General features: G+C 42.7%; 1 protein-coding gene across 1 annotated transcript in view; it reads left to right on the top strand.

The window, feature by feature from the left end:
- The window catches only part of HACD3 (3-hydroxyacyl-CoA dehydratase 3), a 39,708-nt gene that overhangs the window by 6,179 nt on the left and 6,172 nt on the right, over positions 1 to 27,357 (top strand). Inside the window, exons 3-8 of the mRNA XM_056571724.1 lie at positions 632 to 705; positions 811 to 975; positions 5,881 to 5,932; positions 6,272 to 6,382; positions 11,790 to 11,917; positions 13,126 to 13,238. Of these exons, the coding sequence (XP_056427699.1) occupies positions 632 to 705; positions 811 to 975; positions 5,881 to 5,932; positions 6,272 to 6,382; positions 11,790 to 11,917; positions 13,126 to 13,238 (643 nt within the window). The remainder of the gene's footprint in view (positions 1 to 631; positions 706 to 810; positions 976 to 5,880; positions 5,933 to 6,271; positions 6,383 to 11,789; positions 11,918 to 13,125; positions 13,239 to 27,357) is intronic.

The raw sequence follows: 27,357 nt of genomic DNA, 5'->3' as shown, positions 1-27,357 counted from the left end.
TTCAAAACGGGTATAGTTTTCTCATGTAATCATTGCAACTCGCCTAATGGGTATGTTCACGTGTGTATTTTGCGGCAGATTTTCCGCATCTGATTTTAAATTCACGTAAAAATTTTTTACTGTTGCAAAATTGCCATAAATGGCACTATTTTTGCCAAGATGGTGGGAAAATCACAGCAAAACCTTAAAAAAATCCTTAGTTGCTCCTTGCCAAACTGCTGAATTGTATAACCACATAAAGAGAGCAGTATATACAGATGGAGCTGGGAAGGGGGGGGGGGGGGTCTGTGAGCGTCCAGGAGATTTTTATAAGTGATGACATCTTGTAGTTTACAGGAAGTCAGCTGACGCTTCCTCTTACACATTAAACATTGTGATTTGGGATTCTGTGGGGCAAACTTGTGATCAAGTGACCCAGTTACAGTGATAATACACATGGATGCAGCTGTGCTGGCATAAAAAGAATAGTGCTGTAGGACTAGTGATGGTGAGTGTGCATGATATTAGTAAAAGAATAAAAAAAAAACCTGGAGCGCTTTTTAAATCTTGTAGAATATTTTACTATTGTACTTATTGGCACTACTTTGATGTTGAAAAAATAAATATATATTTTTTTTTGTTCCCTTCTAAGCTTTGGGACATGGTGCTAAAGGGGTTAATACATATGAGTTTTCACTGGAGTTTCTTGAACCGGTGAAAGCAAAGGTATGTCTTGTCTTCATCTTACACAATTTTTATTTCATTTTTTGGTTATCAGGATGATAAAATAACATTGGCTATGACCTTTTGTCATATATGCAAACTGGACAGGTACTACAGGGATCCACTCAACGCCATGTTAGCCTAACTGTGAAGAAGAGTGAAAGCCGCTGGTGGCCTCGCCTGACCAAGCAGGAACGCAAACCCCTGTTTCTGGTTCCGGACTTTGATCGCTGGCTTGATGAATCTGATGCAGAGATGGAGCTCAGGGAGAAGGTAGAAGAAGCTGCGGTGCTGTATTTCTCATTTGCATAGAACACTTATTGCGGCAGGAAACTAAATATGTAAAATGTTGGTGCTCCAGAAAGTTAAACAAATTTGTAATTTAATTCTATTAAAAAATCTTAATCCTTTCAGTACTTATGAGCTACTGAAGTTGAGTTGTTTTCTGTCTAAGTGCTCTCTGAAGACACCTGTCGGGAACTGTCCAGAGTAGAAGCAAATCCCCATAGCAAACCTCTTCTACTCTGTGCAGTTCCCAAGACAAGCAGAGATGTCAGCAGAGAGCACTGTTGCCAGACAGAAAAGAACAACTCTACTTCAGCAGCTGACAATTATTGAAAGGATTAAGATTTTTTGATAGAAGTAATTTACAAATCTGTTTAACTTTCTAGAGCCATTTGATATAATACATTTTTTTTTTTTTTTTCCTGGAATACCCCTTTAATAGCCCACATGCACCTTGGAAGGAAGAAATGCAAACTCCTCCTCTTAGGGTTACCATTCTTCTCACTGAAAAGGAGCAGTCAGCCTTGTGTTGGAACAAATAGAAGAGCTTTATCAAGTCATGCATATATTAAAGTTTAACTCCGATCTCATGTGGCCCCTGAGGAAGACTAGTACCATGAATGTATGCCAAGGCTCTTTATTCCTTACATAAAATTTTTTTTTAATCTGACGGTGCCCATTTAACCCCCTTCCCTTCCCAGGATGTATGGGTATATCCTGGCAAGGGGGTGGGCATCCCGCTCCATACCATGCAGCCCCCAGCTTTAATCAACAGCCAGATCCTGCGATCAAAGATGGTTGCTACGAGTGATCGGGACCACAGCAGCTTAATCGCACGGTCCCTACCTTCCTTTGTGCCGTCCAATCTTCTCTCTGTGGCTCCAGCCTGCTTTGTCGGGTTAGAGAAACATAGTGCAGATAACACTAATCATTGCTATGTAATAGCTCAGCATTTGTCAGTGTTAGGAATCAAAAAAAGTAATACATGTGTATAACCCCTCTCCCTAATAAAAGTTTGAAGCGCCCCCCTTTTCCCATTTTTATAGATAAAATAATGTAAAAAAAAAAAAAAAACATGGTGTCCCAGCATGAGTAAATGTCTGAATTATGAAAATATAAGCGCACGGACAATGGCGTAAACGGAAAAGAATACCAAGAAAAAAATTCATATAAGCGATCAAAAAGTCCTTTAAAAAAAATGCAAAACTACAGATCACGACACAAAAATGAGCCCTCATACAGCCACGTATACAGAAAGATACAAAAGTTTTAGGGGTCAGAAGATGACCATTTTAAGAATTCCAATTTTGTTACAAAAAGTTTTATATATTTTTTTCACTAGCAAAATAAAACAAAACCTGGGTATTGCTTTATTCATATGGACCTACAGAATAAAGAAAAGGTGTAATTTTTACCAAAAAGTGCACTACGTAGAAACAAAACCCCCTAAATGTTGCATAATGGCTTTTTTATTTTGCCCCAAATTTTTTGGCTTTATACAATTTGTGGTAGTATGAATGATGTCATTACAAGTACAATAAGTCCCACAAACAAGCCCTATAGATGGAAAATTTATGAAAAATTGAAAGTGTTATGGATTTTAAAGGGTTAGAAGGAAAGAATGAAAACTCAAAAAACTAAAAATTCTTGCATCCTTAATTAAGAGGTTAATCAGTTCTCTCTTAGGCTATGTTGACATGGCAGAAAATGTGTGGAATGTCCACCCGGGAAATACGGATGGACATTTGCATGTTCAGAAATGCGCCATAGACAGCAATGCAATACGAGCAGAATCCGCTGAAACAATAAACCTGTTCATTATTTCTGTGGATGCCGAAATTGGGATTTCCAATGCCACGGAAATTTCAGTGCAGCAGAATTCCATTAAAATCAATAGGACTGCAGCAGAAATTTCAAGCCATATTTTCTCTATCTGCTCCATTGGGGGGCACAGACCTTGGGTATATGCTGCTGTCTCTAGGAGGCTTGACACTATGGTAACCAAAAAGTCTGCTCCTCCCAGCAGGATATACCCACCTCCAGGCCACTGAGCTAATCCGTTTTAGCTTAGTGTCTTAAGGAGGTAGACACTGGTCTGGAGTTCTCCAGACCAGGTCTCATATTTTTTAGGTTTAGGGACTGTTAGTTCTTTTATTCCTTTTTCTTTCTGTTTTTAGGTGGGGACTCAGGAACTGCGGTTCACTGTTTCCCCATTGTGAGAGGTGGCAAGCATCTTGGATGTACTGTTAACCCCCTCTCGCCAACGGTCAGCGCTTGGGGTTGTACCTCATGGGTCCGGGTCACCCTACCTCCCTATTCGCCTTGCTATGAGCTTGGCTTGCTGTAGGTGACAATGCTGACTGAAGACTACTTTCTGAAGACTTCTTTAGGTAAGTTCTTCAGCACAGGTGAGTATTTTTTTTCTCCACAAACTGGATGTGGTAAGGGCTGTTCGGACTTATCTTTCTGTCACCTCTTCCTTTCATCAGTGCGATTCTTTTTTTCGTCCTTACGGAAGGTCGTCAAAGGGACAGCCTGCTTCCAAGGCCACCATTTCTCGGTGGATCCAATCTGTTATTTCGGAAGCTTACTGCTGCAAGGGGAAGATCCCACCCTTTAGGGTTTTGGCTCATTCCAGCCGTTCTGTGGGGGCATCCTGGGCTCTTTGAAACAAGCCCTCGGCCTCGCAGATCTGTAAAGCGGCCACCTGGTCGTCTTTGCACACTTTTTCGAGATTCTACCAGGTTCATACCTTCGCATCGGCTGATGCTAGTCTGGGCCATAAAGTGTTGCAGGCGGCGGTGGTACAGCCGACTGCCTGACCTTTTTTCTCTGCCCACCCAAGGGAAAGCTTTGGTACGTCCCAAGCTCTGTGTCCCCCAATGGAGCCGAAAGAGAAAAGGAGATTTTTTTTTATACTTACCGTAAAATCTTTCTTGAAGGATCCATTGGGGGACACAGCTCCCGCCCTTTTCTGGGGTTCCTATTCGGTTATCTGTCCGAGGGAGTGTTCAGTTAATTTTTCTTCTGGTTCTCGGACAGTTCATGTTTTTTTTTTTTTTTCTTTTGACCTGTCGGTCTCTTCCTATTGCTCTGGGACTAAAACTGATTAGCTCAGTGGCCTGCAGGCAGGTTTATCCTGCTGGGAGGAGGCGACTTTTTGGTTACCATAGTGTCAAGCCTCCTAGAGACAGCAGCATACACCCAAGGTCTGTGCCCCCCAATGGATCCTTCGAGAAATCTCCTTTTTTCAGCACATTCTGCTCAGAAATACCGCCATGTGAACAAGACCTAAATGCGTTGTTTGTAATTGAATCTTCTATACTGCATTAAATATAAATCCTAAACATAATAGATCATGAGTAATTTGACATAAAAGGAATAACAGAAATTCTTACACTTCCGGCGATCTAAATAAACACTGGAAGAACTGTTCTTTTTAATTACTAAATGGTCAAGTAAAGACAAATTAATTTTTTCTCTCAAGCACTCATCCTTACTTACCATATAGGAAACATTAGGTATTTTAAGTACCCCTGTAGAGAGTTCTGCAGGGGTACTACAAGAGTCGGATTTGATTGACAGCTGGGGAGTGAAGTGCAGACTTCATGGTCTTAGGTCTGAAACCTTGTGTGATCTAAACACAACATTTTAAAATTTGTTACAAATGACAGTAACACTTTAAAGGGGTTAACGATCGTTCAAGACCCATAGACTTTAGGGCATAAGTATGGGGTTGCTCTTTGAGCTGGAGTGGCTCTGTTCACTGACAGCCATTCAGTTTAATGGCCACATACAATATTACGTTTCTTTGTAGCAGTCTCTGCAGGGGAAGAGGGCAACTCGCAGTAACTTCTGTTTTTGCTGGGGTGATATATCTGGTTTAGAGATAGGTTAAAGGAAATTTGTCATTAGTATCACTTGTAATAACCTGTTGTACAGGCTAGTAGTGTGGGTGACAGTAATGACAATGATAATTACCGCTCTGTGCCTACTTACACCCCAATCCCGATTCTTTGGTAAATGAAAATAACCTGCTTGGTGCGTGGCCGGCGTCCAAGCTTCCCGTGCATAGTGACATCTGGCCGGTATCTTCCTATTAAAGGGGTACTCCGGTGGAAAACATTTTTTTTTTTATTTTAAATCAACTGGTGCCAGAAAGTTAAACAGGTTTGTAAATTACTTCTATAAAAAAATCTTAATCCTTCCAGTACTTATTAGCTGCTGAATACTACAGAGGAAATTATTTTCTTTTTGAAACTCCGAGCTCTCTACTGACATCACGAGCATAGTGCTCTCTGCTGACATCTCTGTCCATTTTAGGAACTGTCCAGAGCAGCATATGTTTGCTATGGGGATTTTCTCCTACTCTGGACAGTTCTTAAAATGGACAGAGATGTCAGCACACAGCTCTGTGTTACAAAAAGAAAAGAATTTCTTCTGTAGTATTCAGCAGCTAATAAGTACTGGAAGGATTAAGATTTTTTTTAATAGAAGCGATTTAGATATCTTTTTAACTTTCTGGCACCAGTTGATTAAATAAATAATAATAATTTCGCCTGAGTACCCCTTTAATGCCTCTTCCCCCTGTGCCTCTGCTGCAGAATGGAGCTCGACTCTGTAGAGGTTCAGCACAGGCGAAGAGGTATTTATAGGAAGATGGTGGCTGGACCTCACTGTGCACGGGTGGGGGGGGACGGGGTGAGGATTGTCGCAGTGTTCCGAACTGGATCTCCTGCAATGTACACGGAGCGGGGTTGACACACTCTTTAAGAATAAAAAGACTGTGTCACTACAGCGGAGCAATATGATGAACCAGTCTTATGTAAATATTATTAATATGGCCGAGAAACAGGATTTAAACGTCCATTTTTTTGTCTTTTTCTCTTCCAGGAAGAAGAGAGAATATCAAAAATTCGCACAGAATCTAGAGTCCGAGAAGATCGTAAGTTTTGAAGGCAGTCATTGTAATTCTTGTGTCACATTGTTTCCCAACCTGTGTGCCTCCAACTGTTGCAAAACTACAACTCCCATCATGCCCGGACAGCCTTTGGCTGTCCGGGCATGCTGGGAGTTGTAGTTTTGCAACAGCTGGAGGCACACTAGTTAGAAAAGACTGCAATAGACCATGCTGAAAAAAAAGAAATAAATGGAAATTGTGTGGGGAATGAATGATGCTTTTCATTTCAAAAACACATGACCTGTTTTATACTGTGAAATACAGAGTACATTTATTAAGTTGTTATATTTAAGTAATCTATTGTTTCTTTTTCCTGCCCCCCAGCTTTCCTCTATGTGAAGCGTGTGTACTTGTTCATGTACAATCTGGTGCAGTTCTTGGGGTTCTCTTGGATATTTGTCAATATGACCGTCCGACTCTTTATTTTGGGAAAAGGTGAGCGAACATTGGTATTACAGTCTCTTCTTTATAGGCCAGGGCTATGCGACTTAGAGGTTTTGTAGGACAAGAAAACAAATAAGATCAGTTCACGTCTCGAAATGTGCACTTGCTTTCCTGCATGGCACTGTTTTCCAACCAGGGTGCCTCCAGCTGTTGCAAAACTACAACTCCCAGCATGCCAGGACATTGAAAGGCTGTCCGGGCATGCTGGTAGTTGTAGTTTTGCAACAGCTGGAGGGACCCTGGTTGGGATACACTTGTGCATTGACTTAGCAGGGCACGCTCTTCAACAGGCATCAAACTTTGTGCAAAGGAACAGTAGAGCAGTAGCCCATAGCAACCTATCTTTTTTAAATTTTTTAATTTTTTTTTCTTCCCCATAAATCTCCCCGAAATATTTCCAGCACACAGTAAAAAAAAAAAAAAAAAAAATCATCTTTTCATCTTTTACCTATAGTGATACAGTAAAAAAGACTGTAGGGGAGATGTAGAAAGCCTATAGTAAGAGTCTCTTTGTTGCCTATAGCAACCAATCACAGCTCAACTTCATTTCTCATATTACTCTGGTAAAATGAAAGCTGAGCTGTGATTGGTTGCTATGGGCAATGCAGAGAATCCTATTATAGGACAGTTTGATCACTCTCTCCCCAATGTCTCTGCTTATGCGTTGAGCCACAGACGACTTCTTATTAAACACCTTTTTACGTTCAGACATATATTTAGGGTACAGGGTCTGCAGCATATTTTAGCCAGCTGATTTTGTTCTCCATTGAAGTCAATAGGTAGCAATACAATGGCAATGTTTTAGCTAAAGTTCATCATAAACAACTATATACCTATATATTTAGATTGTTATTAATAAAAACTAATAGCATTTGAGATTCCAGTCTGTAGCCTTGGGTTTATTTCCCCTTTCAGTACATCTGGGCAATGTTCCCACACAGTTTTACACATTACACATTTACAATGAGGGGGGGGGGGGAACCTCCAGCTGTTGCAAAACTACAACTCTCAGCATGCCCTTTGGCTGTTCGAGCATGCTGGGAGTTGTAGTTTGCAACAGCTGCAGGCACACTAGTTGTGAAACACTGAGTTAGGTAACAAACTCTGTGTTTCTAACCAGTGTGCCTTCAGCTGTTGCAAAACTACAACTCCCAGCATGCATTGACAGCCGAAGGGCATGCTGGGAGCTGTAGTTATGAAACAGCTGGAGGCATAATACTACATCTCCCAGCATGCCCTTTGGCTGTCCATGCATGCTGGGAGTTGTAGTTATGCAAATGCTGGAGGCACACTTTTTCATAAAAAATAAAAATAAAATGTGCCTCCAGCTGTAGCAAATGATTTCAGAAGGCATTCCGGTCCCTGCCCAGCGAGCAGCAGGGACCAGAATTCCCATGGGCGTACAGGTATGCCCTGGGTCCTTAAGTCCCAGGACCCCAGGGCTTACCTGTACGCCCTGTGTCCTGGACGGGTTAAATTAGTTCCAGTCTTTTTTATTAGTTGTTTTGCTAGTTAAACTGCCTTTTTTGAGTCTCAAAAAGGAGTCCAAAAAAACAAATGGGAAAGTAGCCTTACTTTAAAGTACTCTGTTTTGCCGCAATGTATTTGCACAAAGTGATGTGCAGCTCCTGACGAATATATTTTTGTGTCTCCGATATGGCACCAAGATCTGGAAAAACATTGCGGCAATACAAAGCATTTTAAAGTAAATATATTAAATAGGTTAATAGACCAAAGAGAGAAGGCAATTGGAGGATCATGCCAGGTTTTCTCTTTCCGCCACAGGTATCCATTGGCACCCTGCCGACGAACTAGATGCCGACGTACTGTAGCAACGAGAGTCAATCATTTTAGTGGCCCGAACAAAGTAACCTAATGAGTCCCTTCCGGCAGTTTTCGGTAAATTTGTGTATACAGCCTGAATGGAGTCACTAGGTGACTGTTTAGGTCATTGAAATGAATGTCTCTCCGCCACACTATAAATCTGCATTCTGTTGCAAATGGATACCTGTGATGGAAAGTGAAAACGTGGTGTTTGCACCACATAACACCTGTGTTTTAACAAGTTTTTTCCTTTTTGTTTCATGATCTGACTTGGGGCCCGGCACATGAATGTGTGAATGAGTAGTCTTAGAAACCCTTATCCACGATAATTGTCCCATGTAAAAGGGCCAGTGATCAGCTGACCACATTTTTGTACTGCCAGTAAACATTATCAGCCACACTTCACCCTAAGGGTATGTTCACACTGGGCAATTCCTGCATAATTCCCTCGGAATTACGTGCGGTGAACATTAAGATCAGTATAAATGGGTCTTCCACGAGACCCGTTCACACTGAGGAATTTCAGTGGCGGACAATTCCTCTGCTGAAATAGATCCGTGCAAAGAAAGAACATGTCATATTTTGCGCAGAAGTCCGCAAGCCCTGTATTGCAGTCAGTGGTGCGGTCCTATCGCCAAAGTAGTTTGGCGATGACTGCCAGATGGAATCTCTGCTTGCAGAATTCTGCAAGCATAGATTCCATTCAGATTACTCGATGTGAACATACCCTAAGTAAACACTTCATATACTGTTTAGAGCATCGGTTCTAAACTGTGGCCCTCCAAATGTTGCAAAACTTTAAGTTTTGCAACATCTCGAGGGCCACAGTTTGTGACCACTGGATTCGAGGGTCACTGTTATGTCATAGCAAACCAACAGAAATTTGGTGGGGGTTTTGAAACCCTCACAAATCTCCAGAACACAGGGCTCTTTATGCCTGTCTTATATGTTAAAGCTATAAGCTTTCTTCAATATTAGCTTGCAGACTGTTCCTTAAGGAGAAATAAAATGGTAGTGAAAGGGGCAGTGCACCAGCAAAGAGCCCTTTACCTAGCAGTTGGTGAGGGTCTCAGTACCCCTCCAATCAAATCTTTCAACATGTCTCTGACACTGAGGTAACTCATAGATAAACTGACTCAGGTGGCATTACAGGAATGTCATTGTATCCCTGTCCCCTCCTCCTTCTCTACATATTGGATGATAAGTACAAGAAGCATTTAAGTGTATCCGAGGTGTTCCAATGTTCTGAAGAACACTTCAGAAGTGCAGAGCCCAAGTGTGTCCTCTGCCCGATGTTGAATGTTTGTGTACCCTTTGAGCAGCTTTAAGTATTAGCATTGTGTCATAACTTATAATAGGTATATGTATACGCAGATCATGTCACCAGCACTTTAGTTCAGCACAGGTAGAGTAGCATTATTCTTCTGCAGCCAGTTTTCTAGGCACCTGTAATCATTATGAACAGAAGCTGGTGCCAGAAAAGGTATATAGAGCACACCTGCTAGACTTAAGGGATGTGACAACTTTTTTTCGGCTTGTGCCACTTTTCATTGACCAGCCTCAAGAGGAGCCCAACCTCATTGCGTCACTGCACTCCTGGAGCTGGGGCCTGCCCTCCTGTAGATAAGTCCACCTGCTTTAAACACCCGCCACATAAACACTTTTGCCTTATCTTAGGCCCTCTGTCTGAAAGCCGCTGTTCCTCCAACTGCTTTGTGTGACTGCCTGAGCCAAGAACATACCAGAATCTGACAAGTGAAATCTCCACTCTCCATGGCTGCTATACCGCCATTAATGGAGAGCTATGCAGAGAACTAAGGCTAACATATTCCCCACATCAAACATTACCAAAATACACTGCAGAAACATCTAATACCTAGTACAACAGGGTTGGTGGTTGGGTCTTAAGGTGGCTGAATGTTCATGTATTCTCAATAGAAAGAGGGGTAAACCACTGCTAGCATAGCTTATCTCTGAAAACAAAAGGCAGCTGAATGCCAACATGCCTGACCCTTCTTTTGCCTTATATCCTGTCAGGGAAAAGTTAGAAGGCTCCCGTACACTTTAGACAGTCGGTATTGCTGGGCGACATGACCAAAAATGAGTATTACGATATTTTTCTAAAATATCACGGTATTTCACTATTTTTTATTTATTTTTTTTACATTGAGACTTGCATTGAGGTGGCATAGCGGAACTAAATGGGCTTTTGGAACTCAATGATCTGAATCCTGGGGCAGTGGAGTACCCTTTTAAATAAATGTAACAAACAACCCTACAGCCTCCAGCTGTTGCAAAACTACAACTCCCAGCATGTTGGACTATATAGTAGTGTATAGTATAGGTCAGTGTTTCCCAACTAGGGGTGCCTCCAGCTGTTGCAAAACTACTACTCCCAGCATGCCCGGACAGCCGTTGGCTGTCCGGGCATGCTTCGGGTTGTAGTTTTGCAACAGCTGGAGGGCCTACTGTAGGTATAGTATATTATACAGACCCCTGTTCATCCCAGACCCCTGTCCATCCCAGAACCCTGACTCACCTTCCCAGTTGCTGCAGGGACCGTCCAGGGAGGGTGAGCCGGGCCATCCATCCTTCCTGTAGTGTCCGGCGACATTCCGGGTGGAGGGTGAACCGGTCCGGGCTGTCCTTCTTCTCCGGGGGTCCTCTTCTCCACTCCGGGCAGGCTCCGGCCTAGTAACGCTGCATAGACACCACTGCACAGTGAGTAGTAGTTTTGCAACAGCTGGAGGCACCCCTAGTTGGGAAACACTGACCCTATAGCTCCATGTCCCTTTTTACTCACTTTTGGCATTTACAATATATTTCAATAAATGCTATTGTTTTTATGTCTGTAAGAAAGAGAGTAAGGTGTTAAATTATTTACCAGTCTGGTACCCAGCGTTGCCCGGTCTTCCTACCTAAACCTTGTGGGAAAGGTAAAGCAACAATGACTCTCTCGTATTCATATCCTCCTCCTCCTCCTCCTCCTCCTATCTCGTCCTTCGCACTAACTATTCTCTGCACCTGCCTACTGGATAGTCGGCAGGATGTTTAAGAGTTTTGGGCAATCTCTGCAGCCCAAAAGTAACACGTTCAGGAGATATAATTGCATGGGACTTATAATAAAACCCCCACCTTCGCATAAACGGGTAGGTTTGGGTAGATTTAACTCTACTATAGTGTAGTTGACCTATAAGTAACGTGTACCAAATTTCATTGAAATATCTCCTGCCTTTTGGAAGTTATGCTGGAACATACACACACTTTTGTAGATTTATAGATATATATTTATTTAATGGTGACTGTGAAAAATGGAAAAGTTGAAAAACTTGAGTTTGATTGTAGCTTTAGGCCTTTATTGCTAGCTAGCCTATAACATGTTGTAAGTATATACATTTCTGAGTATGCATGGTGGGGGGGGGGGGGGGAGTAATGTTGGGAGGAGCAGCAGTATATACTATATTTATAGCATTCAGACACCCTTGATTGTAAGTCTTATCTGTGTATTCTTTATGAAGAAAAAGTTGTGCTTTACGTGTTCCCTTAATCATTGCTATTCTGTCTCCCCTTTTAGACTCCTTCTATGACACGTTTCACACAATGTCTGACATGATGTATTTCTGCCAGACCCTGGCTGTTTTGGAGATTATAAATCCCTTAATAGGATTGGTGAAAACTGGAGTTGTGCCAGCATTGATCCAGGTATTATGAGTAATAGAGGCCTCTACTATATATATATGTTACCAACCTGTTAGTTTTAGAATTTATGCTGAGAAGCAAGTAGATCAAAATACAAATTGTGGATGTGCGACCATGTCTGTTTTCTCTATTTGAATTCACATTGTGTTTTCTATCCCACTTTTTTGTTGATTTTACTTGGTCTGCACTCCACCCCTACCCCCTCAGACCAACCCTATATAAATTAGCAGGAAGCTTTACAGGGCCCATTCCTTTCTGGCAGTCTCCCAGTCTGACTGAGAGCACATGGTAAGTGAGCTTTTACACCTTGTTCACACTGGTTGTGGTGCTTTGCGGCATCCGTTGCTGCCGTGGCACCCTGTCTATGGGGAGGCTCGGCCCTGGGACTGGTCTGAGTGGCATTGGGGCGGCCAGTGGGTGTCGTTCAAACATGGAGCCTCCAATCGTTGCTAAACTACAACTCCCATCATGGGGGGCTGTAGTTAAGAAACAGCTGGAGTCTCCCTGTTTGGGAACACACTGCCAGAAAGGCTTTGTTGCCATTATGCAAAATGCATAATGAGAACAGAGCCATACTTACCCCCCCTGCTTCAGGCCTGGACCGTGTAGCTACGCCCCCTAATGACATCATCACTAGGGGCGGAGCAGTTAAGGTGGCAGGGGGTCTCAGGAGTGAGAACCCATTTTTATCTGTCCCATGATGGGAGTTAGTTGCAATTTAGCATCCCCTGGCTGACTCTGTAGGGTTCCACCTTTGGACACTTTCCTAAGTGTCCTTTTAGGTGGTGTATGTTTGCGCAAAAAAAAAAAAACACTTCTAATTTTTCTTTTTGCGCAAATAATAAACACAGCTCCACTGCAAAAAATGGTGTAAGGAGCACCACACAGTAGGCAAGATATTCTGCCAAAAAATGTGCAAAAAGATTGGACAAAAATTTGCAGGGACTTTAAGAACATTAAACTGGTGTAAAGCCAATGATAAATGTCCCCCTGAGCGTGTACAGACATATGTGATCCATTGGATGGTTGTCACAGGAACAAACATCTTTGAAACACCTGTAGATATCAATATGATCTCAACGTCAATTTTTCTGGTAGCCAAGAGATGGGGAGCGTCTGCCTACAGCAGTCTTATTTGTATGTCTCTGCAGTGAGGGCTGTTAGGATGAAAACAAAGCAAAAGTGTCATAAATCTTTTCTATGTCCTTCAGGTGCTGGGCAGGAATTTCATACTTTTTATCATCCTTGGGCAACTGGATGAAATGCAAAGCAAAGGGGCGGTCTTCTTTGTGTTCTACTCGTGGAGCGCCATTGAGATTTTCAGGTAGGCTCATTGACTGAAGCAGCATGCAGCTTGTAAGCATCATGGGTACAGTCACACACATAGGAAATGCAGCAAATTTTCTGCAGTGAAAAATCCACCGCATTTCTCCAGGAAAATCCACGGTTGGACATTTGCATTAAATTGTAAGGATTTCGGTGCAGACTATTAAAAGTAAAAATAAGAACAATTGGATTTTAAAGACTGATGCAGGTCTGCCATATTTCCATAGAAAAGTCTGGAACACTGGAGCTTTTAACATTAAAAATCCAGAATAAATCTGCAGCACATACCGCAAATTACCGCAATATAAACTGGCATGCTGCAGCTTTAAACTTTGCATCAAATGTCAATTTCTGGGCAGAATAGACTGCATGATATATATAACATATGCCACCTGTACCAGACTATACACGAATAATGTATAGTATAGCACCACCTGCTGTTTTTTTTTTGTTTTTTTTTTTGTTTTTTTTTTAAACTTTGTTTATTGGATTTTCATATATAATTTTATACAATAGTAGTAATAACAGAAAGTGAGTAACACGGTACCCATGGTGCCACGAACAATGAGAACATAAATAACGGTACAACTAAGGCAATAATTAGCATGGTCTTAAAAAAAACTTCTCTCGCACACATACGCCCATACACACCGCATAAAAAAAAGGATAAGAGGAACAGATAGGTTAGATGGAAAGCAAAGCACCTAACCCCCCACTGAAGGCTCCACCATCGGAAAATCATCAATACTCTATCCTACATCAGGGGTAGAGTCAGGGAGACGCAAAGGACCCAGGGTATTTCCCAGAGACGCCAAGCAGTACCACTCAGTGTGGCAGAAGGGGAGCACAAAAGCATCAATCTGAGCCCTAGAGTAGTGGACAGTCAGAAAAGTACGCCATTTAGCAAAGAACTTTTTCGCACAACATTCCTTATGCCGTTCTGCATCCATTCTATTGACCTCCAAATAAATCTTCAGTTCCTCCACCATATTGGCTATGGCCGGCATCACAGATTTGATCCACTCCCGGAGAAGCACCCATCTATCCCACTAACAAGATAACTTGAAGAAAACGAGGTACACAGGGTAGACCCACAACCTCCACTTCAGCAAGGTCGACAGAATGGAACAGAAGAGCCTGAGGAGTCAAGCGGACCCGCACCACTCAATGTCTGGCAATATAGGAAAGGACCTGCTCCCAAAACTCCTGAGTCTTCGATCATCCACATATCCCATGATAAAAGTCTATGCCTGGGCTGTCACATTTAGGGCAGGACGTGATTCTATCAGGAAAGGAAGAGGAAGCTGGGAGTTGTAAACCTAAAAATGTAATTTTCTCTCCACGGTTCATTTATCACTAGAGATGAGCGAAGTTACAGTGATTCGATTCGTCACGAACTTCTCGGCTGGGCAGTTGCTGACTTTAGCCTGCATAAATGAGTTCAGCTTTCAGGTGCTCCGGTGGGCTGGAAAAGGTGGATACAGTCCTAGGAGAGAGTCTCTAGCCCACCTGAGCACCTGAAAGCTGAACTAATTTATGCAGGCTAAAGTCAGCAACCGCCGAGCGGAGAAGTTTGTGATGAATCGAATCATTGTAACTTCCTTGGACCAACCAGCTAGAATCTGTTCACCAATTTCAGAATCATGCAAAATGGCCTCCCACTTGGAGATCTCATTTTTAGAAACCTTCAATAGACAAGCATTGAAACCTCTATAGAGATCCGACAGAGACACCTTCCTAGGCTGAGGACCCTCCTTATCTTCAAAGGTAGAGGGTAACACCTCCGAGGAAGGGTCCCGCAATCGAGACTTGCAAAAAGTGAGCAACTGTGATACCTGAAGGAAGTGAGAGGGCAGCATGGAGAAGGAAGAGAGAAGTTCCTGAGGAGTGAGCCAATGTTTTTCATCAGCATGCATCAGTTGCCGAGCAACCGTAAGGCGCCAAAGGTCAAACAACCTATTTTCGCGGCCCTGAGGGAATTCTGGGTGGCCCCAGAGGTCAAAGTACCCGGACAGCAGAAAAGGAAGCCCAAAGGCCTTGTGTAAGGCCTTCCAGGTCAAAATGGTATCTCTAAGTACTAGAGCGCGCTTTACATGGGCAGGCAAGCTGAGGATGCGGGAGTGAAGGCATGACACGAAGGACCAAGGGGAAACTAGGTCCTCCTTCAAAGTGAGGTTGGAGTAGAAGCTAGACCCACGGCTAGATTGTAGCCGTGGATATTAGGGAAACCAATCCCACCATCGGCTTTACAGAGCATCAATTTTTGCAGCGCAATCCGGGGTCTCTTCCCTGTCAATACAAAGCATGCGAAAGACGAATTGAGCAAGTTAACATCCTTGTGTTTGATGATAAGGGGGTAGTGTCTGGTAAAGGAGTCTCTGAAAGCTTATCATCTTTATGAGATGACGTTTCCCTAGAAAAGAAATGGGTAGATGAGCCCAGCAATGCAATTCGTCTAACACTGTTTTGAACAGGGGCAGATAGTTCAGTACATAGAGGGAGGAGGGCAACTTACCTATCTTGATCCCCAAATAAGTGATATGAGGCTTGATAAGATCATTGGATATCCCCAGAGAGGACCAATGAGAGGCTGTTTGATGAGGGCCTAGGGGCAAAATCTCACTTTTAAGTTTATTTACTTTGTAACCTGAAAAGGAACCAAAATCGGAAAGTGGACATTAAGCAGGCATAATGCGCACACGGGTCAGCCATGAAAATCAGGATATCATCTGCGAAAAGGGTGAATTTGACCACCTTACGCCGAATCTTTATGCCCCGGAAGAGATCCTAGTCTTGCAAAATTCTCTCTCCAAAAGCCAAGTTTTGCTCCTTCCCTTCTGAGACCTGTAATTCACTAGCAGAGCATTTACATCCTCATATGAGGTATTACCATACTTACAAGAAATGGGGTTACAAATTTTGTGGGGCTTTTTCTTTTGTTACCCTTTGTAAAAATTGAGATATTGAGATTTCTCCTCCACTTTGCAGCTGTTCCTGTGAAATACCTAAAAGGGTTAACAAACTTACTGAATGTAATTTTGAATACTTTTGAGGTGTAAAGTTTTCATAATGGGTTAATTTATGGGGGATTTATAACTTAAGGAAAGGAAGGATTGTCCGGCACCAGGTATGCTCTAAAAGATTACTTTTTATTCATGCCATAGCAAGGAAACAGACATCACAGGACTGTAGTAATCTGACGCGTTTCGCTCTCTCTTGAGCTTAAACGTAGACTAAGTTCAACAGACAAACATGCAAGTTTAAAATAGAGACTCAGTGGTCACATGATAAAATACCTAGCATAGGTAGCAATTGTAAAAAACCCGGCATGGATATCATCTGTTAGTATTACAGAATGGACTGGATCCCTTCACTAGTGCGTTTTTTACTCGCTTACTGTGTGATTACCCTAGGAGTGTGAATGTACTCTAAAACATTATATGCAAAAACAGGCAGGTATATACGTATAGCTACATGCACATAGTAGATTACGGTATGTTGATATCGTACATGTACAGGTCGATAGTAGGATAGACTAATCAACCTCATTGGCTATATAATTCGGGGACCTACATGTGTATAATAGATTACGGCATGTTAGTATCATACATGCACAGGTCAATAATAGAATAGAATATGCAATCTCATTGTCTGTATAACTCGGAGACCTACGTGCATGTATATATATACTAAAAGATGATATATATGCTATGAATTAATAAATATACATAACTAGAAGATAATTCAATGCACAATTTACTCTGTTTTAGTTTACATATATATCCATTACGTATTAGTACCATAACTTTCAGTAACTGCACTCTAATAGTTATCTAAACACACTAGGCGGAATCACCCTCCTGACCCTCGTACCAAAAAAACTGATGATCTACAAAAAATATATATAAATCTATAATAAAGGACTATGGCGCTGGGGACATCTGAGGGAGCAAAAAAAGCTAGACTATGTTCCTATGTACAGGTCATAATTAAGTCTAAGCGTTTATTCATTCCCCGCGGGTATCTGGTATCCAAAAGAAATATCCAGTATGTTTCTCTATTGAAGAGGCGTTTTCTCGCATCTCCTCCTCCTGATGCCTATTTTAACTCTTTCTATACCAGACACCCGCAGGGAATCCAACTCCCCCGCATACACATCCCGAAAGTGGCGTGATAGCATGGAGATGCCAACTCCTTCATTCCTACTATCAGAGATATGTCTCCTGATTCTTGTTTTAAGGGTATTGGTAGTGCACCCTACATATTGCATGTTACACTTGGTGCATGTGGCCACATAAACTAACATAGTGGTATTGCAGTTAATGTATTCACGTAATTGGTATGATTTTTTAGTTACACAAGACATTATTTCTTTAGAATGGTGCATATATTTACATGTAATACATCGGTTGTGACCACAACCCCAATTTCCTACAATATCCAGCCAATTACCCTGTTTTATTTTATCTTTTGTCTTATATTCTACTTTTTTAGAATTAAATAGACTTGGTGATAGAGAGGAGCCCAATGAAGGAGCTTTTCTAGAGACCGCCATGATGCCCTCTTTAACCACCTCCCTCAATATTGGGTCTCCCTCTAAAACTGGTGTATACTTTTTAATTATATTTTTAATTTGGGCGAATTGCGCACTGTATGTGGTGACAAAGACTGCTCTTTTTTTGTTAATTTTTGGCATTTTGTAAATTATTTGTTCTATTTCTTTTCCCAGTATATTTGATCAATTGCTCTCTATTAATGCCTTCTCTTTCCTGAGCCTTGTTCAGACAGTCCTCTGTATAGCCTCTTCTGGCAAATCTGCTTTTTAGCTCTCCTATCTCTTGTTCCCATTGTACAGGGTCGGAGCAGTTCCTCTTGGTCCTGCACATCTCCCCAAAGGGAATATTCTGAACCACATGCTTTGGGTGGCAGGAGGATGCCATAAGGACTGAATTTGTTGCCGTCTCCTTTCTGTAGGGGACGACAACAATCTTAGACTCTCTGCTGGATAGGGAGATGTCCAGAAAGTTAACTGAGGTGCTACTAAACTGAGCTGTGAATTTAAGATTTAAATGGTTATTGTTGATATAGGAAACAAACTCAAAAACACAGAATATCGTTTTTTTTGAGTTTTTCCTATATCAACAATAACCATTTAAATCTTAAATTCACAGCTCAGTTTAGTAGCACCTCAGTTAACTTTCTGGACATCTCCCTATCCAGCAGAGAGTCTAAGATTGTTGTCGTCCCCTACAGAAAGGAGACGGCAACAAATTCAGTCCTTATGGCATCCTCCTGCCACCCAAAGCATGTGGTTCAGAATATTCCCTTTGGGGAGATGTGCAGGACCAAGAGGAACTGCTCCGACCCTGTACAATGGGAACAAGAGAGAGGAGAGCTAAAAAGCAGATTTGCCAGAAGAGGCTAGACAGAGGACTGTCTGAACAAGGCTCAGGAAAGAGTAGGCATTAATAGAGAGCAATTGATCAAATATACTGGGAAAAGAAATAGAACAAATAATTTACAAAATGCCAAAAATAAACAAAAAAGAGCAGTCTTTGTCACCACATACAGTGCGCAATTCGCCCAAATTAAAAATATAATTAAAAAGTATACACCAGTTTTAGAGGGAGACCCAATATTGAGGGAGGTGGTTAAAGAGGGCATCATGGCGGTCTCTAGAAAAGCTCCTTCATTGGGCTCCTCTCTATCACCAAGTCTATTTAATTCTAAAAAAAAAGTAGAATATAAGACAAAAGATAAAATAAAACAGGGTAATTGGCTGGATATTGTAGGGAATTGGGGTTGTGGTCACAACCGATGTATTACATGTAAATATATGCACCATTCTAAAGAAAAAATGTCTTGTGTAACTAAAAAATCATACCAATTACGTGAATACATTAACTGCAATACCACTATGTTAGTTTATGTGGCCACATGCACCATTCTATTATTGACCTGTGCATGTATGATACTAACATGCCGTAATCTATTATACACATGTAGGTCCCCGAATTATATAGCCAATGAGGTTGATTAGTCTATCCTACTATCGACCTGTACATGTACGATATCAACATACCGTAATCTACTATGTGCATGTAGCTATACGTATATACCTGCCTGTTTTTGCATATAATGTTTTAGAGTACATTCACACTCCTAGGGTAATCACACAGTAAGCGAGTAAAAAACGCACTAGTGAAGGGATCCAGTCCATTCTGTAATACTAACAGATGATATCCATGCCGGGTTTTTTACAATTGCTACCTATGCTAGGTATTTTATCATGTGACCACTGAGTCTCTATTTTAAACTTGCATGTTTGTCTGTTGAACTTAGTCTACGTTTAAGCTCAAGAGAGAGCGAAACGCGTCAGATTACTACAGTCCTGTGATGTCTGTTTCCTTGCTATGGCATGAATAAAAAGTAATCTTTTAGAGCATACCTGGTGCCGGACAATCCTTCCTTTCCATACGCTGTTGAAGCCGGGGCGGGACCGTCGGGTCCGTGACAGCACAGGTGTGTCGGAGATCTGCCTCCGGAGGTGAGCGGACACCATTGCATTTGGATTTATAACTTAAAGGACCTCAAATTAACTTCAAAACTGAACGGGTCCCTGAAAGCTTCAGATTTTGAAATTTTCTTGAAAAATGCTGCTAAACTTCCAAACCCTCTTAAGTCTTCAAGAAGTAAAAACATGTCAACTTTATGATGCCAACATAAAGTAGACATTGTATATGTGAATCAATATATAGTTTATTTGGCATATCCATTTTCCTTACAAGCAGAGAGTTTCAAAATAAAAAAATGCGAAATTTTCTCATTTTTCATGAAATTATGGACTTTGTCGCAAAGAAATGATGCAAGTATTGATGAAAATTTACCACCAACATAAAGTAGAGTATGTCACAAAAAACAATCTCAGAATCAGTATGATACGTAAAAGCATCCCCGAGTTATTAACCCCTACAGGACCCATGACGTAACGGTACGTCCCGACAACCTGGGTCTTAAGGACCAGGGACGTACATTTACGTCATGGGCAGTTTTAGTCCCCGCCGTGTGCCGGGCGGGGATCGGAGCGGGATGCCTGCTGAAATCCTTCAGAAGGCATCCCGTGCAAATGCCCAGGGGGGTCACCAGACCCCCCCATGTCGGCGATCGCGGCAAATCGCAAGTGAATTCACACTTGCGATTTGCGCGATTCCGGGTCATTACGGGTCTATAGTGACCCGGTGACCCGGAATGTAAGGGGGATCGCGGGTGTCTAAGACACCCACGATCCCCCTGAAGCGATAGGAGTGAGGTGGCAGGGTTGCCACCCCTCCTATCCCTGCTATTGGTGGTCTAGACGCGACCACCAATAGCAGATCGGGGGCGGGAGGGTTTACTTTCGTTTTCCCCGTCCTGCCCACCCACAATAGGCGGGGCAGGACGGGGAAAGTGACAGGGACCGGCGCCGAAGATCCACTTACCCATCCGGGCGGGCGTCGGAGGCTGCAGGCGACGGAGATCGGCGGGCGGCGATGACGTGCGGCTGGATCCGACGGAAGCCGGTGAGTTGCCTAGCAACATCTGGAGGGTACAGTTTGAGACCATTATACAGTGGTCTCTAACTGTAGCCCTCCAGATGTTGCAAAACTACAACTCCCAGCATGCCCAGACAGCTGTTTGGGCATGCTGGAATATGTAGTTTTGCAACAGCTGGAGGGCTACAGTTTGAGACCACTATATAGTGGTCCCTAAACTGTAGCCCTCCAGATCTTGCAAAACTACAACTCCTAGCATGCTCAAACAACTGTTTGCTGTCAGGGCATGCTGGGAATTGTAGTTTTGCAACATCTGGAGGGCTACAGTTAGAGACCACTGTATAATGGTCTCAAACTGTACCCTCCAGATGTTGCTAGGCAACTCACCGGCTTCCGTCGAAAGTAAACCCTCCCGCCCCCGATCTGCTATTGGTGGTCGCGTCTAGAGTTGTAGTTTTGCAACAGCTGGAGGCCGACTGGTTGGAAAATACTGTTAGGTAACAGAACCTAACTGAAGGTTTTCCAACCAGTGTGCCTCCAGCTGTTGCAAAAGTACAACTCCCAGCATGCACGGTCTGTCAGTACATGCTGGGAATTGTAGTTTTGAAACAGCTGGAGGTTTGCCCCCCCATGTGAACGTACAGGGTACATTCACACGGGCAGGCTTACAGTAAGTTTCCTGCTTCAAGTTTGGGCTGCGGCAAATTTTTCGCGCAGCTCAAACTTCTAGCGAGAAACTCACCGTAACCCGCCAGTGCAAATGTACCCTGAAAACACTACACTACACTACACTACCATATAATAAAGAGTAAAACACTACATATACACCCCTTTACACTGTCCCCCCAATAAAAATGAAAACCGTATTGTATGGCAGTGTTTCCAAAACGGAGCCTCCAGCTGTTGCAAAACAACAACTCCCAGCATTTCCGGACACCCACTGACTGTCCAGGCATGCTGGGAGTTTAGCAACAGCTGGAGGTCTAAATTGGTGATTTGCACGGGGGTGGCAGCACGGGGGGCTTTGTAAACGCACATGGTCCCTGACTTCCATTACAAACAATTTTTCCCCCAAAAGCTCAATGGTGCTCCTTCTCTTCTGAGCATTGTAGTGCGCCAGCAGAGCACTTGACGTCCACACATGGGGTATTTCCATACTCAGAAGAGATGGGGTTACAAATTTTGGAGGGTCTTTTCTGCTATTAACCCTTGCAAAAATGTGAAATTTGGGGGGAAACACACATTTTTGTGAAAATCTTTTTTTTTTTTTTTTTACATATGCAAAAGTCGTGAAACCCCTGTGGGGTATTAAGGCTCGCTTTATTCCTTGTTACGTTCCTCAAGGGGTCTAGTTTCCAAAATGGTATGGCATGTGTTTTTTTTTGCTGTTCTGGCACCATTGGGGCTTCCTAAATGCAACATGCCCCCCAAAAACCATTTCAGAAAAACGTACTCTCCAAAATCCCCTTGTCGCTCCTTCGCTTCTGAGCCCTCTACTGCGCCCGCCAAACAATTTACATAGACATATGAGGTATGTCCTTACTCGAGAGAAATTGGGCTACAAATATAAGTATAAATTTTCTCCTTTTACCCCTTGTAAAAATTAAAAAATTGGGTCTACAAGAACATGCGAGTGTAAAAAATGAAGATTGTGAATTTTCTCCTTCATTTTGCTGCTATTCCTGTGAAACACCTAAAGGGTTAAAACGCTGACTGAATGTCATTTTGAATACTTTGGGGGGTGCAGTTTTTATAATGGGGTCATTTGTGGGGTATTTCTAATATGAAGACCCTTCAAATCCACTTCAAACCTGAACTGGTCCCTGAAAAATATTGAGAAAATTGCTGCTGAACTTTGAAGCCCTCTGGTGTCTTCCAAAAATAAAAACTCATCAATTTTATGATGCAAACATAAAGTAGACATATTGTATATGTGAATAATTTTTTTTTTTTTTTTTTGGAATATCCATTTTCCTTACAAGCAGAGAGCTTCAAAGTTAGAAAAATGCAAATTTTTCAAATTTTTCATAAAATTTTGGGATTTTTCACCAAGAAAGGATGCAAGTTACCATAAAATTTTACCACTATGTTAAAGTAGAATATGTAACGAAAAAACTATCTCTGAATCAGAATGATAACTAAGAGCATCCCAAAGTTATTAATGTTTAAAGTGACAGTGGTCAGATGTGCAAAAAACGCTCTGGTCCTGAGGTGTAAAATGGCCTGGTCCTTAAGGGGTTAATGCATAAAGTGACACAGGTCACATTTGCAAAAGTCTTAGTGGGTCGGGCCCGGCCTCTAACAACGGCTGGGAGCTGTGGCAAACAGCGTGCGGCACTGATCGCGGTGCCGCGCGCTATTAACCATTTAGACGTGGCGTTCAAAGTTGATCGCTGCGTCTAAAGTGAAACTAAACTGCTGCCGGTTAGCTCAGGGAGCTGTTTGGGATTGCCGCGGCATCTCGAACAGCTGTAGGACATGAGGAGGGTCCCCGTACCTGCCTCCTGGTGTCTGCTTGCCAAATGACTGCTCAGTGCCTGAGATCCAGGCATGAGCAGTCAAGCGGCAGAATCATTGATCTATGTTATCCTATGGGATAACAAAGATCAATGTAAAAGATCAGTGTGTGCAGTGTTATAGACCCCTATGGGAGCTATAACATTGCAAGAAAAAAAAAGTTAATAAAGATCATTTAACCCCTTCTCTAATAAAAGTTTGAATCACCCACCTTTTCCCCAAAAAACCTGTGTAAATAAATATAAACATATGTGGTAACGCCACGTGCGTAAATGTCCGAATTATAAATATATATTATTAATTAAACCACGCGGTCAATGGCGTACGCGCAAAAAAATTCCAAAGTCCAAAATAACGTATATTTGGACGCGTTTTAGATCATAAAAAATGTATACAAGTGATCATAAGTCATATCAATACAAAAATGGTACGGATAAAAACTTCAGATTACGGCGCAAAAAATGAGCCCCCATACCTCCCCATATGTGGAAAAATAAAAATGTGGTCAGAAGATGACTATATTAAACGTATACATTTTCCTGCATGTAGTTATGATTTTTTTTCAGAAGTATGACAAAATCAAACCTACATAAGTAGGGAATCATTTTAAACCTATGGACCTACAGAATAAACAGGTGTCATTTGCACTGCAAAATGTACTGCGTAGAAACAGAAGCCCCCAAAAAATTACAAAATGAAGTTTTTTCTTCAATTTTGTCGCATAATTACTTTTATTTTTTTCGTTTCGCCGTAGATTTTTGGGTAAAATGACTGATGCCATTACAGAGTAGAATTGGTGGTGCAAAAAATAAGCCATCATATGGATTTTTAGGTGCAAAATTTAAAGAATTATGATTCGTTTTTTCCTCCTTACCTTTAAAAAAAATAAAGTGCAAAAAACGGAAAAAAGCGGGGTCCTTAATGGTAGCTGTGTTGGAATGTAATGGCAAAGAACCAGAGTTTAAAAGATGGTTAAAATAAGCTGTCAGGGGAGCCACAATTTGCTCTGCCAGGACTTTATAAAATTCGCCAGAAAAGCCATCTGGACCAGGGGCTTTAGCGTCATGGAGTCGACGAACCTCAGTTTCAGTAAAGTCTGTATTCAAGGCAGCACAATGTTACGCTGACAGCTTAGGCAACCGTATTGCGTCAAGAAACGTTGCACCCGGGAAGGACGGAAGAAACCAACAAACACTAAACCGACAGACCACAATCAGGAAGGGAAAGACAAGACAGAGAAAAAGCAGGAAAGGACGAGAAAAGGAAGTACAGCCAAAAAATCCCAAAGGAGTCACAAGTTAGGGGGGATGCCTATCCGTGAATCTATCCCAGGGGTCCCACACTGACAGAAAGGCCGGGATAGTGTTGTTCAAAGAGGCCGTGAGGGATTCAAGGGACCATTAAATCTTCATCGGACGGAGGGAGAGTTTGCTTCCAATACTTTGCTATAAGGGTTTTAGCAGCTAAAGTAATGTGTAAAAACAACCTAAACGGTTTCTTAGAGTTCGGACAGAGAGTTGCAGTAGGAAGACCAGCGGATCCAGCGGGACCATCACCCCCAGCACCTTCCGAGCTAGACGCTGAACCCTGCCCCAATATGGATGGATAAGCGGACAAGACCAGAATATATGTTACGTGTCGCCCAGACCAACCCCACATCTCCAGCACTGAGGAGGGATATCAGGATTCAGCCTATTCAGCAGGGCCGGAGTATGGTACCACCCCATCAGCATTTTGTACTGCGTTTCCTTGTAGGCAGTACAAATCGAAGCCGGAGGGACTTCTTCTTTAATGTAGACATGTAAGCGATCATTCAACCTCTCAAAACTGACTTAGCCAACTCCCAATAGAGAGGGGCACCAGAGGCATGAGCACTTTCAATTAAGCAGGGTTTCAATTAAGTTATTGTCTTTTGACATATAGGAAGGGAACCTCCACTGCAAGTCAGTTCCCTTTGGGTAAATATCAGCCAATGAAATGGAAATTAGGGAATGATCAGAAATGACCATTGTGTGAATCTCAGAGGTGTCTACATGGGCAAGCAGGGCAAGGAAAGGTCAGGATATAATAGATCCTGGACCAAGAGGAGTGACTATGGGAATATGTAAATTCTCTGCTGTCCGAGTGCGTCAACCTCCAATGATCACAAAGGCCAGAGGCCTCCAGAAATTTAGCAAAAGCGCTGTCACTAGGACGAGCGCGTGTCCTGTCTACCATGCATCCTCTCCTATCCTCCAGGGACACTGCAACCGCATTCATGTCGCCTCCCACTATTTTGAGAGGAAGGGAATCACTAAGAAGCATTGCCTCTAATGAATTAAAGTACACGTTGTTATCCCCATTGGGAGCATAGAAGCTATCAATACTATAATCATGGCCTTCGTAGCGTACATGGAGCTGTACCCACCTCCCGTCAACTTTAACTGTCTTACTGATAACCGAGCCCCCAAAGATCTTGTGGATAAGGATTAAAGTGCCCACCTTACCATTAACCGCTGGTGCTCCAATCACCTCCCCCACCCACAGTTTAGCCATACGGACAAGGTCGTCCGTCAACAAATGAGTCTCCTGAAGTAAAGCGATGTCCGGATGAAGAAGCTTCAGGTGGCGAAGAATCTGCATCCGCTTGTTTGGCAAGCGTAAACCTTTCACATTCCAAGAGATCAGCTGCATCTTAAAGAGGAAGAAAGACCTGACCTAAAACTAAAGAGAGGGGAGACAAAAAAGAGAGAGAGAAAAAACACAAGAACAAACAACCGACAGACAATCACTTGTACACACCACACACAACCCCCAATGCTTGAGAAGGCTGGAGGGCCTAAGGGACACTGTCCAGGCCTGAGACAAAACAGAGACCTCGAGGGCAACCAAAGAAGAGCACTAAGCAAAAACACAATATGACACCTGCGCCTAAGGAACACAATAAGATTTGTTCAGCACTGTGTTAAAGACTTTTTTTCTACCAGGCCAAGTTAACCCACCCCCACCCGGCCAATTACCCGGAAAACTAAGGCAAAATACAATAACTGACACGGTAAAGAGTATAAAACAAAGCGCAATTACAGGGCTAAACAGGGGCACCAACCACCAGGAAGAGTAGCATAGTAAAAGGACCCCCTACAGATCTACAGGAAGACTGCACTCATAATAAATGACCTATTTGTGAACCCCAGGAACCCAACCAAGTGCACAACGGGGCCCTCATAAGAAATACTACGACATTCCCTCTAGTAGTAAACTGGCTATAAGAGGAAAATAACTAAATATAAAATCAATATTGGCAATATCCACGGCCAGTTCCCACCTGCCCTCAAGGGACAATAAACCTAGCGGACCGCGAAAGGTCCAACATATAGAGGGAGGCAGAACAAGTCTACAAAGTAGATCAGGGACAGTCAGAAATTCGTAAGTATATGATGGTGATACGGCCAGATCCGAGGAGGTAGTCATCAGGAGATGGTAGGCACACTAGATCGGGAGTCTTAGACATGTTCTGAATGCTATAACAGTAACCGAGGAGGAAGAGATACCAGAGCTCAAGAAATTTCTCGTCCATCAGGAAGCGAGGAACAGACGGGAGAGAAGAGTCCCTCTGAGAGTGACTGGGACTTCACCGAGGACGGTCAGATCTAGTAGGGCCACTCAAGGCCGCTTCAGCTGCAGATGGGCTGGAGAACACCGAAGAAGAGCCATCATCATGAAAGACACCTAGCACCGCGGGGTACTGCAATTGGAACTTCATCTTGCGCTGAAACAATTCCGTGCATATAGTACTGAACGCCCTGCGATGGCGTGCCACAGGAGCCGAGAAGTCTTCAAACAGCAAAACCCGGCTGCCTCGGAGTATGAGAGGAGAGGACTGCCTCCTAAAGGCCCGCAAGAGTTCCTGACTGTCATTGTAGTCCAATAACTTCAAAATAACCTGACGAGGTCTGTTTTGCTGCGAAGAAGGCAAATTAGGGTCACTGTTACCATAGTCATGACCAGTCCTATGGACCCTCTCCACTCTGCAGTAGTGATCTAAGCCTAAGGCTTCGGAAAGGTCCACTTCACAAAGTCGTGGTAGGT

This window comes from Hyla sarda, chromosome 4 (genome assembly GCF_029499605.1).
Source record: "Hyla sarda isolate aHylSar1 chromosome 4, aHylSar1.hap1, whole genome shotgun sequence".
Taxonomy (NCBI): Eukaryota; Metazoa; Chordata; class Amphibia; order Anura; family Hylidae; genus Hyla; species Hyla sarda.
This window is presented reverse-complemented; position numbering and strand designations above follow the sequence as displayed.